Source organism: Quercus suber, unplaced genomic scaffold (assembly GCF_002906115.3).
Source record: "Quercus suber isolate HL8 unplaced genomic scaffold, Cork oak 2.0 scaffold_472, whole genome shotgun sequence".
NCBI lineage: Eukaryota > Viridiplantae > Streptophyta > Magnoliopsida > Fagales > Fagaceae > Quercus > Quercus suber.
Window position 1 is genome coordinate 551,780 of NW_027069923.1, and position 17,391 is coordinate 569,170.

Consider the following 17,391-nt stretch of genomic DNA (forward strand, 5'->3'; position numbering starts at 1 on the left):
TTCAACATCAAAGACTGAAAAAGTCTCGCTTCTAACAATGTATAGGCCCTATAGGGTATTATGTCATTTAAAATTTAAAATTACATTATCAATTTATGGATATTCAATATATGAACAACAAAAATTTTTACTGTTTTACTTCCAAAAAAAAAAATTGACTGTTGAAATCATCTGCAGAACTCTCATAAACATTTCCAGCCGCCCCGGGTTCAAAGTTCAAACTGTGCACAGAAAGTCATGTTGAAATCAGATAAATTAATAATGGCATAACTTAAGTTACAAGTCGCATATGGGGTTGTCTTCAATTTTCCTAGTAAATAATCTATGCACGTAACCTTAAGCCATGGGAGAACTAGACAACCATTAGTTCGTCTCAATCTTACACGTTGTTAAATTGAATACAAAACAAAAGTCTATTGAACATAACACTATTAGGCTATTAGCCATTCTAGACAACCCGCTGTTGTATAATATGCCGAGTTCCTCAGCTACATGCTTCTCCTACACGCAACAAATATAATGATACAGTCGCAATGAAAAGTCCAAGCTTGCTCTCAACAAAAAAACAAATAATAATACTAATAATAATAATAATAAAGAAGAAGAAGAAAAGTCCAAGTCTAGTTTCCCCGCATGGACCGCCTTGAAATCCGCAACCGCGTATAACCCTATATATATATAGCCAACCAAGTTCTTCGGATTATCACCATTCACCATCATACCACGTACACACAAGTTCATCATACTTGTTAGTTCTTACATACCACCAATTTAAAGCAACAATATCATACAATGATGAAAACTCTGGCACTCTACGGCCTCACCTTGGCCTTCTTTTTCCTATCTGGTATAACTCTTCACTAATCACTATTTACAGCATCACACCCTCTCTCTCTCTCTCTCTCTCTCTCTATAGAAGTACTTAATATACAGCCAAAATAATCTCAAAATTCTAGGTTGCCACAAGTCTTTCATCACACTGGCAGTTTTGATTTGCCCCTTTCTTCATCATATGGGAACTTACACAATAAACTCACGAAACCTCACTAATAAGGCATAGAGTTCACGCATATTCTTCTTATCACGACTCTTATTTATTTACTTTTGATAGTTAAAAGAATAATATGGTAGTTCCTATAATTGCAGCCCGTTGAATTATAACCATGCATCATCATGATACGTGTGCTCTACACGTTAGAATTAACGTTGCATCTCCTACTTATATTTGCTGCTTACAATACAGGTTTTAGTTTCATGTTCAAAATGGTGACGATGATTTTGGTTATATACATTTCCATGCAGGTGCTCACTCTGCTAGAATAACTTTCACAAACAACTGTCCATATACCGTTTGGCCGGGAACCTTAACTTCAGATCAAAAACCTCAATTATCAACTACTGGGTTTGAGTTAGCATCTACAGCATCCTCAGCAATAGATGTCCAAGCTCCATGGAAAGGCCGATTCTGGGCCCGAACCCTATGCTCCACAGATAGCTCGGGAAGGTTCAGCTGCGCCACTGCAGAATGTAGCTCTGGTCAAGTTTCATGCAATGGTAACGGTGCAGTTCCGCCAGCTTCTTTGGTAGAAATCAACATAGCCGCCGATGGTGGAATGGACTTCTATGATGTTAGCCTTGTAGATGGGTTCAACTTGCCTGTTTCAGTAGCCACACAAGGCGGAACTGGCGAATGCAAGGCCTCAAGCTGTCCAGCCAACGTGAACGCGGCTTGCCCAGCAGAGCTGCAAGTGAAAGGGTCTGATGGGACCGTTATTGCTTGCAAGAGTGCATGTACCGCTTTCAATGAACCACAATATTGTTGCACTGGCGCATATGACAAGCCTGAAACATGTCCACCCACAAGCTACTCTCAGATCTTTGAGCAGCAATGTCCTCAAGCTTATAGCTATGCTTATGATGACCAGAACAGCACATTTACTTGTTCTGGTGCACCCAACTACGTTATCACTTTCTGTCCATAAATTAGGGAGAGGAATTATGTGTTCCCTTCTCTTTAAATAGTAATAAGAAGCTGATTAGTTTCATGTACTAAGGCACATGCATGTTTGTGGCAATGAAATAAATATTTGAATAAAATGTAACAAATTGACATCCTCACAGGAGGCTTTTGTCATCCTTACATTTACTATATATGTGCACCCTTCCAATTCCCCTTTAACTTTTACCGGATGACTCACTCTCAGAGCAAGGATATCTTCATAGTGTATGCTATTGATCGCATGCAAGGTTATCTTTAATTGAATTAATTGAAATTAATTGCATATCAAAAGAACAAAGTTTTTTTCTAAACTAATTTGGAGAGAAACTCATCAAATTTCTTATATATATATATATATATTTGATTTTGTTGAAATTTTGCAAGTATGAATGATATAATAAGAACATGTATTCCAATTGTTAGATTTTCAAAATTTATACTCAATATAAAGATATACGAGAATTTTGAAGGGTTTCTCTCTAAATTAGCTTGAAGAGAAACTTTTGTCATGTCAAAATCTCATGGTTTGATTTTCAAACAAAGAAGGAAATTAAAAATTATCATAAAATCATAAAATCTTTAATTTGGCTTATTTTAAAAAATCATCTATAATATTAATAAGTGAATTCCCCTGTTTCATCTTCAATTTTAGGTGTACCAAAATACACTCATACAAATTATGAAATAACACACCCTTTAGTTTAATTTCCTTTCCTACAAAAAAGCAAAAAATGTTAAAACATTAATGCTATCTCATTTACAACAGGAAAAAAAAAAAAAAAAAAAACCGTTATTCTCACTTCCCATTTGTATTCAAATGTCTTGTTCCTATTTATAATTATTTGCATTTTTTTATCTATTTAAATTCAAATACTTCAATTATCTTTATAAAAAAAATATAAAATTACTTGCTGAAAAAAATAAATAAATAAAAAAGAGCATTATTGCATGCGTAAAACATGTGTGATGAGTCTAGTAAAGATAATAATTTGATTAGAAAATCAAGCTAACAAAATTGTGGTTTTTAAACTTGTAATTATCCTTAACAAAATTAGAAAATCAAGCTAAGATTGCATAAACAACAAAATTGGAGATTGCCTAGGACACTAGTGTTGATTTTGTCTAGCATCCTATCAAATTCGAATTTTGGCAACTCTTATCAACTCAAAAACTCAGTAACGTGTATGAGGATTAAGTGTATGTTTAGATACCGCTTATTTTGCTGAAAATTAAAAACTTATTGTTGAAAACAATAAAAAAAATAATTTTTGAGTTATTGTTCATGCTCAAAATACTATACATTTGCCTTAATGCACTATTCATGTCTCATGAACAGTGCAAGAGGCGCTGGTCAAAAAAAAAAAGAAAAAAAAAAGAGAGGCAAAAATGCATTCAATGCAAATGTGAGACGTGATCCAAATGGACACTAAAACAAGTTAAAAAACTTCTAGAGGGATGAAAAGGAGGGAAATTTAAACCGAACAACCCATTGACCCACTCCTATAAATAGCGCCTCTTCAAATGATAGTGGCTTTTATTTATACTATTCGAATAAAAAAAAATTTATTGTAATACAATGTATAATTTTTTCTCTAAAATTTTTTTGAAGATAATTTACTCTCTCTAAAAATTAAATAATTTCTATTAAATTTAATTAGGTACACTTTGGTCCAATTTGGTGCACTTAGTCAATTTCGATCCCCTTCAGTCCTTTTTCAAGTTTAGCTTAAAAATTATTTTTTTCCTTAATTTTTGGGTTGAAAAGTATGAAATTTTATTATATTTAGGCTAAACTCTTTAGTATTGAGTTAAAAAATACAAAGAAAATAGCTATTAGAAATTAGAAATATGAGCCCTAAAAATACTATAAGAATAATAAATATTCAAAATTCTTATTCAGTCAACCTTGGTTTTATTTGGCCCACTTTGTCCACTAAAATTATAATTGATTCATTCAGTTTTATTCAGTCCACTTTGGTCATATTCGGTCCATTCAGTCCGTATTGGCCCTATTAGGTCCACATGGGTCCTATTTTGTCCACTTCGTACCATTCTGTCCACTTCGGTCCTATTCGGTCCACTTTGATCCTATTCGATTTATTCTTTTCATTTTGGTTCATCTCAGCCCTATTGAAGCCATTCGGTCCATTTGTCTGCTTTGATTCTATTTGGTCCACATTGGTTCTATTATGTTAATTCAGTTCACTTCAGCCTTTTCATTTCACATTGGTCATATTCGGTCCATTATGTCCACTTTGGTCCTAATCTGTTCAATATTTGTTCTTATTTAGTCTGCTTTGGTCCTATTCGGTGTCCTATTTGGTCCCCTTTGGTCCTATTCAGTCCACTTTGTTCCATTTGGTTCAATTCAGTCTATTTTGATCCACTTCAATTCTTTTTTGTGCACTTACATAATGAGAGAATATATGTTTGGGTTGAAAGCACCTATTCTAAATCCAAATTTATTAATTGCAATTTGGGAAAATATATTTATGTAAGCATCATTAGATCATATATATTGTTGGCAGATTTCATGCCAAAGTTTCTAATTGCAACAATTTTTCGTGTATTTGTGTCGTTTGGGTTAAAGTTCTTTTGGTCTTCAATAAGAAAAAGAGTTGAAAGTTAAACTGTATATTCTGAAGAGTACAACCCGAAAAATAATTATTTTGTATGTATTAGTAGGGGTGTATGTATGTCCCTTATTTCTTCTCATTCAATCTTTTATAGTTTTGAAATTGATACAAGATAACTGAAACATGTGCATACACAATAAAGGACACTTGTATTGAGGAGTCGTATCCAAGAACAAAGAAATGAATTTGTCCACTACTTTAAAAGGCAACATCCCAGAGAGTTTTGCACCACCACATCACTTATATAAAAATTAAAAATTAAGGAAAAAAAAAAAAAAACTAATTCCAGCTAATCTAACAATATTACACATGCACCAATTGATCAACAATAAGGTGAGGGGTACGCAGAGTGAAGCTCTGATTGTTCCAACATTGGTGTTTTCCCACATAACCTTAGTAGAATAGAGAGTTCACAAATAACAGTATCCTCGAAATCTCCACAATTATAAGCTTCAATTTCATATAACAAAAAGGAATCAGAAAGAGAAGAGGGGATGTCTGCCTTACAAACAGTGGTAGGGCTGCTGGCAGATTATCCTTATTGAAACACAAAGACAAGCCAGAACCTAAGGCATGCTTACAGCATTTACATCAAGGATAAAAAAATATATAGTATTTAGCAACTCAAAAACCTACTTAATCAATTTTAACAATTTACTTTTCAATTCAACCCACATCAAAGTTTCTATTTTTTACCTTTTCATTTATAATAATATAAATAACTCGTTAAAATAATAAAAAACAATCACAACAAAAACCAATCACCACAAAATCATGAAAAAACAATAGCAAGTTGCTACAGTGAGCTCTCATTTATGGGAGTTCATTGTAGCAAGATGTCAAATTCTTTTAGAGATGGCATCGATCTTTGATAAAGTATGATTTTTGTGGTTTAAGATGCTAAAAATAGCTTTTGAGTGGATTTGAGACCCTTCTTGTGAATGCTCTTAGTTGCAATATAGGTAGTAACATTACCTGTTCTTCTAACCCAAATGAAAGAGCAATACATTAGCATCAACAGTGGCATGCCAAATGCCAGTTTAACACACACACACACACACACACACACACACACACACACACACACACACACACACACACATATATATATATATATATATATATATATTTTAAAATGCCACTTTACAATACATCCTATATTAGATATTATATTTTTCCGATCAACACATTAACATAACCTTAAAAATCTCCTACAATATAATATATAAACAAATAAATACAAAATTCCTCACCACCCACAACACACCCCACCATAGTAAATCAACTGCTGGCCACTAAATCAGCCCATTGCAACACCCAAAAAAGCACCATAGCCAATATGAGCCCATTGTCACAACACACAAAAAAAAAAAAAAAAAAAACACAACCATCGGGAGATCGAGGGAGAGAGAGAGAGAGAGGAGGCTGGGCAGGATTGATAACAACTGGGCGAAGTGTAGTTAGCGACGTCTGTGAGTGAGATCGGTAGCATGCAAGGTGACGAGATTAAAGGAGAGTAAAGGAGAGATTGGAGGGTGAGATTGGAGGTAAGAGTGAAAGGGGAGGATGATTCTATAAAAATAAAGTGGAGAGGCTAAGAGTGAATGAGAGAGAAAGAGAGACTGAGAGAGTGAATCAAACGGGTGAGAGAGAGGAGAGAGAAAAGTAGAATAAAAAAAATCTTAAAAGGTTTAGCATTTCTATCAATACAATTCTATTATTAGAATTGTACTCTTAATCAATACTAAAACTTTTAGTATTTAGAACATATGATGTAAGAGGTTTTTTTGATGTTTAGTGTGCCAAATACCAAATATGCTATAATAAGAGGATTGGAATATGGCAAATTTCGGACTCATGGTAGCATCCTATCGTGTTCAATGCATAGGACACAAGATTCAAGTGAAATCCGTTGTTGTTGTTGTTATTATTATTATTATTATTATGTAGTCCATCTCTTAAAATCTTGAAGAAACAGACCCTCAAATATAAAAGCCGAAAGAAGTTAGGCTCGTTGCTCACTAGTCACTTCTCTATCCACGAAAGCGAGTTGTTCTTTAATATTTTTTTTCATGAAAAGAATATGCCACAACATTACTAGAAAATGTACTATATTCTAGAATGTGGATATATTAAAAAAGCCTTTCATCGCAACTATATCGATTGTTTAGTTTTACTCTTTGAATTATGACAATTGTATTGTTGCACTGGTGCAAATAACACTCCACAAACTTGCCCACCCACAAACTATTCTCAGATCTTTGAGAACCAATGCCCTCAAGCTTATAGTTATGCTTATGATGATCAGAATAGCACATTTACTTGCTCTGGTGCACCCAACTATGTTATCACTTTCTGTCCATGAATTAAGAAGAGGAATTATGCGTTCCCTTCTCTCTAAATAGTAATAAGAAGCTGATTAGTTTCATGTACTAAGGCACATGTATGTATGTGTCAGGACAAAATTGCCTTTTGCCCTTTTTTGAAAAAAAAAATCCAGTATTTTGCTCTATTTTTCAAACTAATTAGGAAAATGTCCCTCTTTTGAAAATCGAGTTTCTGAAAATCGAGTTAGGCCCTATAGCAGCGTTTTTAGGGACCCTATAGTGACGTTTTAAGGACCTATAGTGACGTTTTGTAACTCGATTTTCATAAAATCGAGTTATAGGTAAAAAAAAGAAAAAAAAAATTGCATGTAACTCGACCTTATGAAAATCGAGTTATAAAATGTCACTATAGGTCCTTAAAACATCACTATAGGGTCCCTAAAAACGCTGCTATAAGGCCTAACTTGATTTTCAGAAACTCGATTTTCAAAAGAGGGGCATTTCTCTAATTAGTTTGATAAATAGGGCAAAATGCTGGATTTTTTTTCAGAAATGGGCAAAAAACAATTTTCTCCGTATGTGTCAACGAAATAATTATTTGAATAATACATAACAAATGGATACTACAAAAGAATACTCGTTCACTTGCTTTTTCATGTTGTACTGAGACATTTAAAATCAGGGGTGAAGCCAGCGGGGTCGAGGGGGGCACTTACCCCCTAACCCAACCCAAAAAATCTATTAATATTTATTTACTAACTAGTCTAGACGTATTTTAGGTAAAAATGTAAAATTATTATTAATATGAAAAGCTATAAAACCCTTTGCACAATACAAGCAGCTCCTTTCATGGGAGGATTGAGAGCATGGCCCACTTATGCCATCTCAAAATAACCCATCCTATATTAGCCCAATTCTATTAATTAAAAAAAAAAAAAATGATACCATAACACATATCTAACCTATAATCTAATATGGTTCGATTTTTCTCCTCTCTTTCTTTGGTGACTTTTTAAATGCATTTCTTCTACTATATTATATATACAGTAAATGCATTTAAAAATTATATAAATAAATGGTTAATAAATATGATGGTTTTTAAACCAAAACCAATACCCTCCTGATATAACATTTTTTATAATTACAATTTCAAAATGATTTTTTTTTATGTAAATAAACCCTTAATAGATAAATAATATAATGAATATGTTATTTTATTTTGAATTTTCTTGTATTCAAATATTAATTGCTTAATATGCACATGAATGAATTGTTATTTTGCAAATTGATCTCAAATACTATACATGTGTGTGCATGCGCATAAATGTGATGTCAAATGTAATTTCCCCCCCTCAAGTCAGATCCTAGCTCAACCATTGTTTAAAATAGTTGAATCCTTAACAGCCAGGGTCTAAGCTGCTAAGCTTAATATATATTAGGAGCAAATTAATGAGCAATGATGCAGTAAGAGTGGGTAAAAAAATAAAACAAGCAATTAATAAAAAGTCCTTGTGTAATACTATACTAACAAACTGGGTTGGCCTTGTATCACGAATTCACGATCCCACATGAGGTTTCTATCATCCATACATTTATGTTGTTCGCCCTTCCAACTCCCATTTTAACATTTACCAGATGGACAATAAGCTTAATATATATTAGGAGCAAATTAATGAGCAATGATGCAGTAAGAGTGGGTAAAAAAATAAAACAAGCAATTAATAAAAAGTCCTTGTGTAATACTATACTAACAAACTGGGTTGGCCTTGTATCACGAATTCACGATCCCACATGAGGTTTCTATCATCCATACATTTATGTTGTTCGCCCTTCCAACTCCCATTTTAACATTTACCAGATGGACATTCATCATTGCATGCTCGTTATTGTACATCATTTGCATTTTGAATTTATTCTCTAGAAAATTTAATTAACACTTTTTTTATTAGGGAAAAGTAAATTTAAAGGGTCATTTTCCTGCGTATTGTGACCTTGAAAACATGTCCTAAATATGTTTGGTTATTTCGCTTGCATGAAATTATGAATTATTCTTGTAATTACAAATAATAATATAAAAAATTATTCACGAAAACATGTCCTAAATGAAAGATTTTTTTTTGTCATTCAAGAGCATTAAACTGGAAAATAATCAAATATATCCCAAATTCGGAATCCAAGTGAAAATATAGGTGGGAAATGACTGATATGAGCATGAAATGTCATTAGGGAAAAATTTGATTGTTGGTCAATATTTGATCAACAATCAATATGTGGAGAGAACGGGTGAAGATAAAGAAGTTATCACTAAATGTATCTGTGGTAGCTTATTTGGTTTGTAATTTTTTGAAAAAAAATTTCCTCTTTTTTGGAATTTTCCCCCTATTGACAACAAATAAAACTGTTTTTGCTCAAGTGTGTTTTTCACCATACCAAAACGCATTAGAAAATGAAAGGGATAAAAAAAAGTTCCGGTCAAGCAAATGGATCCTAAATAGAAGAAGAATTTAACCAAATAAAGAAATGATTGTCAATGTGATAGGCCACAAGCGTATTGACCCCTTGTGATTAAATTAATTAACCAAGTTATTAATTAATCAATTTAACATACAAACGCGTGGTAGCACAAACAAATCACCAATAAACTAATAATGCAACGGAAAATAAATAACACGGTGATTTGTTTACGAATGAAGAAAAACCTGACGGCAAAAACCTCACCGGTTGATTTTCAAGTCACCACTCTCGAAACTCCACAATTATCACAACAAGTGGTTACAAGTAAAGGAATCTCAAGTACTTTACCAACCTACAGTTGAACCCTTACCCTAATACCCAATTGGACTTGTTCTGTAGTGACAATTCCCATTTTTGATGCACAGCTCCCAAGTACGTGACTAACCAATTGCGCGGATCCCAGTACGTGACTTCAATCACCAACTAAAAAGAATTGTTGGCTGCAAAGTTCTTCAGTTCATCCATGATGAAGATCAAGAAGATACTTGGTCACAAAATCTAAAGGTGCATATACACAGCAACTTCTTCAAAAGAGATGAATTAGGGCAAAATTTTGTCTCCAGTCACAATTTACTTGAACAGAGTTTGCACAATGGTTGTGCAACTTATGAATACTTTGACGGCCCTTAAAACAATTCTTTTATATGCCTAGGGTTAGAAGAAAAGAAGGCCCAAAGACACATCTACAAATCCCAAGAAATCAAATCAGAGATTCTAATTTTAATAAACCTCGACAGATAGAAGCTGTCGAGCAGCTATCGAGCAGGTGTCGAGTTTTAATGATTTAGCACTTCTTTAGCTTGTTTCTTGGACAGACTTGATGACTTCAACACTTGATCTTGAAACCTTATTTCTTGAAGTATTAAACACATCCAGAACTACCCAATTACAAGTTGAGTACATTTTGTCAAAGGATTAGCCAATTGCATAAAAGAATGACATATGTTCTTGACACGTGACACACATATGCCCTAACACAGTGCAATAACAACTGAAATTGAACAATATGGAATGAAAATTTTGAAATATTTGATTATGCAATCTCTTAATCAAAGTGTCTCTCAAAAAGTACAGTCGAGTTTGGTGATTGACTAGCTTACAAAAAATCATTAGATATTTTCAGAGTATCATGACGCGGTACCCTATCTTCTCACATGAATGGTAAACCAATATGAATTTATTTAATAGAACTCACTATTATGTGAGATGAAGAAGTATCGCATCACTATACTCTCAAAGTACTAAATAATTATTTTAGAATAATATCAATTAAAAAAAATTATTTTATAAGGGAATAGCTAGGCATTATTTATACTAGATGGTCTAAACCAAACAAACAAAATTGGACTCATATTGAAAGGAAAATATGAATATGGATAGAGATTTTTTAGACCAGTGAAAAAACAAGTCAACCTGTTGAAATGTTAGGTCGAGTTGTGTTGGGTTGGGTCAACTTCCTAGTCACAAAATTTAATCCTTTTTACTTTCTAAGTAAATTTTTTTTTGCCCCCCCCCCCCCCCCCCTTTTGGCCATCTAACTCTCTACAATCATGTTTCTTACTTTCACTTCTTACCATTTTCTTTATTCCATTCTCTTTCAAGTTTTTTTTTTTTTTCCTTTTCACAAACATTCATAGCTTCTTTCTTAATGAAGTCGAGGCTTGAAGGCTTTAGTTTAGTAAATGTGTAAACTTAATGTCATGCCCCAAACCCCAAAGGGTCCAAAGCATGAGAAAGACGTCTCATGTACCTGTAAAATTTTCCTTTTTGACAATTCAATCCACATAAATCATATCAAGTACCAACATCAAGAATTATCATAATAATTCCATTGAATATACTCTCAAAGTAAGTTAAACTTCTAAGCAATAATTACATATTATCAGCTTGTCCCATCAGTGGAATAACATCACAACCACTATAATATACAAAAAAATGAGTCAATCCTATTCTAAGATATACATTATCTAATATCTCCATTACAAAAGTTCAGTCTCCATCAGTAGTTAGTCTAACTATACTGTTAGCCACCAAAAACCTGTCTCAAAAGATTGTTGCCTACTCTGAAAAGTTTATAAAATAATGGGATGAGACAGAGCCTAGTAAATAGCATAATTAGTGGGAGTGGGGAAAAGCAAGCTTCATTTTCAAGAATAATAATAATATGTTGTGACAAGAATAATTTAATAATGAAACACAAAGTTTCTCAAAGTAAATGACAAGAATTTGTGAGTACCAACAATATAATTTCCAAAGCCATAATATCTAACATAAGGTAAATTATCACAAATATGCCACACTACCACATAGATCGGTCAGGGAATCCACCCATTCACAACTGGCATGATATTGTCCTCTCTGATATGCAGACTCTTGGTCCCATAGACAGCAGTCTCACCCATACCCTCAAGGGGTTTCTCTCCCTCCATGGGCAATAGAGAGAACGCGTCAAATAGGACCTCTCTTGCATGTAGTCTCTTGGTCCTATGGGCAGTAGCCTCACCTACACACAATCAAGGAACTTCTTCTCCCTATGGCAGCAGGGAAGAACACGTCATCCAAAGTGAAAAAGCACTGACCTGGATTTGATTCCATTGTCACAAAGACTACGAAACCAAATCGGGTAATCACCGGGAAATCACACATGGCATGGTGTTAAAACCACACAAGCTCACAGGTTACATTACTTTGAAACACATAGTTTATATTTAGGTAGTTTTAGAAAAACCTTAAATAATCTAATTTCTACAAAGTTTGTAAGGTTTTTAACTTCATTCTTGTCAGAGATTTTCTATCAATTTCCCACATAACAAGACAAGATAAGCATCTTCAAATTTTCTAATATACCATAAAATCCATGATTTCCTTATCAAAGATTAAATAAAAGATGCTCATTTTCCATATCAACAAATTTATGCATTTCCCCAAATGCAATACCAAATATGATGCATTTTCATATAAAATCATACATATATTAAGGTTACGACATGATAGTTTTTAGAAAAATATAATTTTCATAGGTAGTTTCCAAAAGCATGTCTAACCCAAAAACAACATTTATGTAACATGTTTATTTTTCAAAAATCTCATTAAAAAGCTATTTACCTCACAACCGCAAAATCCTAATTCTCCAAGCTCCAAGGATATTAGCTAGAACCTAAACAATATCAAATAAACCTATCATAATAAGCATAGAGCTTGAAATTGCATCTAGCTACAATTTAGGAATTACCAAATAAGCATTTAATTAGGCAAGCCTAATATTTAACCTCATCGATAATAATATATTCCACTTCCAAAGTTTCTCAACAAATTAGTTCACAAGACATAAACTCCAATTTATAAGGTTAACCCATTTAATATCATCTCCAACATTATGACTAGCTTCCATAAAATTTACACTACATCATTAAGAGACCTATGAAAGCAAAATCAAAATATCTTCAAGAAAGAAATTTAAAACTTCAACTTACTCTAAATAAACCCAATGGCAATGGAAAAATTAGATTTAACAACCATCAATGTTATAACTCAAAACCCTAAATTTTCCACCATACATAAACCTTAGGTAGCATCATTAGCACAAATTATATCCCACTCATCAAATAATTCCACCAATGCAAAACCATACATATAAACACATAAATATCACTTTCAATGCTCATAAATCAATGGGTATCATTATTAAAGCTTGGATAAAAATATAACCTCAAGCAAATATAAAACCCACAAAAAAAAAGAAAAAAAAAAGGATGTAAAGGTGCTTATAGGTTCATAACAATTTTCCGGTGATCTTGCCGAAAAACTATGTGAAAATGGTGGTGGTGGTGTGAAGTGGAGAGGATGAGAGTGATGGAGAGGGGTGTGTTTAAATGAAAAGAAAAGAAAAAGAAGAAAATGAGAGATATGGCGGATTGAGAGGGTGAGGTAGATTGAAATGAGTGGTGGGGAGTGGGTTAGGTGGGGCACATGAGAACCCAAAAAAAAAAAGATCTTACTCCCTTTTTATTTATTTTTTATTAACTGACTGGGACATTACACTTAAGAATTTATGTATTATTTTGACTTTTATTTTTTATTATCTTTGTTTATTGTTCTTTTTATTTTATTTTATTTTTTTAAAGGGAGCAAAGGCAATATTATCAAGTTTCATTTATATTTTTATATCATTTTTTGCATGTAAAAAAATACGTGGCATGTTGAATTGACAAGACCGTATAAAGACCAGTTAAGATTCATAGGTTTTGTAATCTATCTTGGACAACTTGTTTCTCACTAAAACTCGAGTCAGGTGAACCTGAAATCTATTGGTCCAATGCATTTACTAGGTCTAGGTTAATTTACCCCAAGCAGAAAAGAATTTTCAAATTAGATTAGGATAAAAAATTTTATACACACCTTGTTAAACACATTGTTTAAATTGAAATTATGTTTTGAAAATACGATTTCAAATTCAAAAAATTGGTTTATTACGTAATGTGTATGATGAAGCCGAGAAAATCACCAGTGAGTTACACAGTCCTTGATCACTTGAAACAATCCCTACACAATCAAAAAGCTAAAACCCTAGGCGAGTACCGGTGTAGTACCGGCTAAAGACCTTCCGAAAGTTAAGTCAGAAAACTTTTTTACAACTCTAGAGTACCAGAACTGGGGTGAATTATGCGTACCTTTTTCTGAGAGTCTTTGGGTTTTTATAGTAGAGTAGAACCTAACTCCTTGACTTGCGCCCCAAACCCTTTTCCTTTTTGGAGATGATCTCTACTGATGCGTGTATCTTTTAGAATCCTCTTTGTGCTAGAATTCTGCTCATGTTAGGATTCTATGGGCTAGGGTTCATCTTGGGGTGCAAGTCGTTTCCATTTAAAGTTTCTTGGAGACCACATAATCATCCATTGGATGCCACATGGACCTTGGATCCATCCACATGGTGTCCGTTCACATGCAATCCGTTCATCATTGGTTCATTTGCATTGCACCGTCAAGTCCACCTAAATGAATCCGTCATCTCTGGTTTTCTTCCTCTTCAGTGTGTAACAACATTACTCATTACATTATACGTAATGAGGCTTGACTGATGTTCCCATTTATATGGGCCCAGTTCCGTCAGTGTATTTCTTTAGAGTCTCAGTCAAAACTTTTTTAGAGTGAGAACCAGACCTTCTGCCCAAATTGCAAATGAGAGGTCTGCTGGACTTGGAGAGAGGGTTTGTTAGGCAACCTAGGAGAAAATTAAAGCCAAGCGATACCATTCTATGATTTTAGCCCAACATGATCGGGCCAGTACGGGTTGGTTTATATAAAAATCTGATGCCGACGCTGGAGATGATATAGATTATAGCTAGGCGCTCAATATTTGGCTTGCATAATGTAATCCGTGGTAGACTATCGAGGATTGTTCCAAAATTAGATTAACATCTCTACTATACAATTCTTTTGATCATTTCCTCTCAATCTCAATTAGAAGAAGCCCTCAAACCCTGACCTCTTCCTTCCAGGGACTGGTGTAAAGCTAATAGAAATGGTGCTTTTTTTTGTTAACATTAGAGTGGGAGTCATGAGAATCATAGTTACAATTAACCACCATATCAACGTTTACAATGTTCTTCGTTAAAAACTCTTTAATAAGTACAGCATTAAAGATTGAAAAAGTCACGGTTATGAATTTATTTCTTATGTCTAACAATGTATAGGTCTTATAGGGTATTATGTCATTTGAAATTTAAGATTACATTATCAATTTATAGTTATTCAATATATGAACAACAAAAAAGTTTTACTGCTGAAATCATCTGCAGAACTCTCATAAACATTTCCAGCCGCCCCGGGTTCAAAGTTCAAACCGTGCACAGAGAGTCATGTTGAAATCAGACAAATTAGTAATGGCATAACTTAAATTACAAGTCGCATATGGAATTGTCTTCAATTTCCCTAGTAAAAAATCTATGCACGTAACCTTAAGTTATGGGAGAACTAGACTACCATTAGTGCGTCTCAACCTCACACGTTGTTAAATTGAATACAAAACAAAAGTCTATTGAACATGACACTTAGGCTATTAGCCATTCTAGACAACCCGCTTTTGTAAAATATACCAAGTTCCTCAGCTACATGCTTCTCCTACGTAACAAATAATGATACAATCGCAATGAAAAGTCAAGCTTGCTCTCAACGAAAAAATAATAATAATAATAATAATAATAATAACAAAGAAGAAGAAGATCATGTCCACCCACAAGCTACTCTCAGATCTTTGAGCAGCAATGTCCTCAAGCTTATAGCTATGCTTATGATGATCAGAACAGCACATTTACTTGCTCTGGTGCACCCAACTACGTCATCACTTTCTGTCCATAAATTAGGGAGTGGAATTATGCGTTCCCTTCTCTTTAAATAGTAATAAGAAGCTGATAAGTTTCATGTACTAAGGCACATGTATGTTTGTGTCAATGAAATAAATATTTGAATAAAACGAAACAAATTAATATCCTCACAGGAGGCTTCTGTCATCCTTACATTTACTATATATGTGCACCCTTCTAATTCCCCTTTAACTTTTACCGGATGACTTACCCTCAAAGCAAGGATATCTTCATAGTGTATACTATTGATCGCATGAAAGGTTATCTTTAATTGAATTAATTGAAATTAGTTGCATATCAAAAGACCAATGTTTTTTTTTTATTTTGAAAAAGAGCAAAGGCAATATTATCAAGTTTCATTTATATTTTTATATCATTTTTTGTATGTGAAAAAATACGTGGCATATCGAATTGACAAGATCGTACAAAGACCAGTTAAGATTTATAAGTTTTGCAATCTATTTAGGACAACTTGTTTCTCACTAAAACTCGAGTCGGGTGAACCTGAAATCTATTGGTCCAATACATTTGCTAGGTCTAGGTTAATTTACCCCAAGCAGAAAAGAATTTTCAAATTAGATTAGAGTAAAAATTGTTATACACACCTTGTTAAACACACTGTTTAAACTGAAAGCATGTTTTAAAAACACGATTTCAGTTCAAAAAATTGGTTTATAACAATGCGTGTAACAACATTACTCATTACGTTATACGTAACGTGGCTTGACTGATGTTCCCATTAATATGGGCCCAGTTCCGTCAGTGTATTGCTTTAGAGTCTCGATCAAAACTTTTTTAGAGTGAGAATCAGACCTTCTGCCCAAATTGCAAATGACGGGTCTACTGAACTTGGAGAGAGGGTTTGTTAGGCAACCTACGAGAAAATTAAAGCCAAGCGATGCCATTCTATGATTCTAGCCCAACATGATCGGGCCAGTACGGGTTGGTTTATATAAAAATCTGGTGCCGATGCTGGAGATGATATAGATTATAGCTAGGCGCTCAATATTTGGCTTGCATAATGTAATCCGTGGTAGACTATCGAGGATTGTTCCAAAATTAGATTAACATCTCAACTATACAATTCTTTTGATCATTTCCTCTCAATCTCAATTAGAAGAAGCCCTCAAACCCTGACCTCTTCCTTCCAGGGACTGGTGTGTAAAGCTAATAGAAATGGTGCTTTTTTTGTTAACATTAGAGTGGGAGTCATAAGAATCATAGTTACAATTAACCACCATATCAACGTTCACAATGTTCTTCGTTAAAAACTCTTTAATAAGTACAACATTAAAGATTGAAAAAGTCGCGGTTATAAATTTATTTCTTATGTCTAACAATGTATAGGTCTTATAGGGTATTATGTCATTTGAAATTTAAGATTACATTATCAATTTATAGTTATTCAATATATGAACAACAAAAAAGTTTTACTGTTGAAATCATCTGCAGAACTCTCATAAACATTTCCAGCCGCCCCGGGTTCAAAGTTCAAACCGTGCACAGAGAGTCATGTTGAAATCAGACAAATTAGTAATGGCATAACTTAAATT

General features: G+C 33.5%; 1 protein-coding gene across 1 annotated transcript; it reads left to right on the top strand.

Annotated features, from left to right (window-relative positions):
• Window positions 1-708: 708 nt before the first annotated feature.
• On the top strand, window positions 709-2,146 carry LOC112036018 (thaumatin-like protein 1). The gene is made up of 2 exons (XM_024068835.2): window positions 709-847; window positions 1,303-2,146. The coding sequence occupies exons 1-2, from the start codon at window positions 793-795 to the stop codon at window positions 1,980-1,982; spliced, it is 735 nt and encodes a 244-aa protein (XP_023924603.1). The 5' UTR covers window positions 709-792; the 3' UTR covers window positions 1,983-2,146.
• The last annotated feature ends 15,245 nt before the right edge of the window (window positions 2,147-17,391 follow it).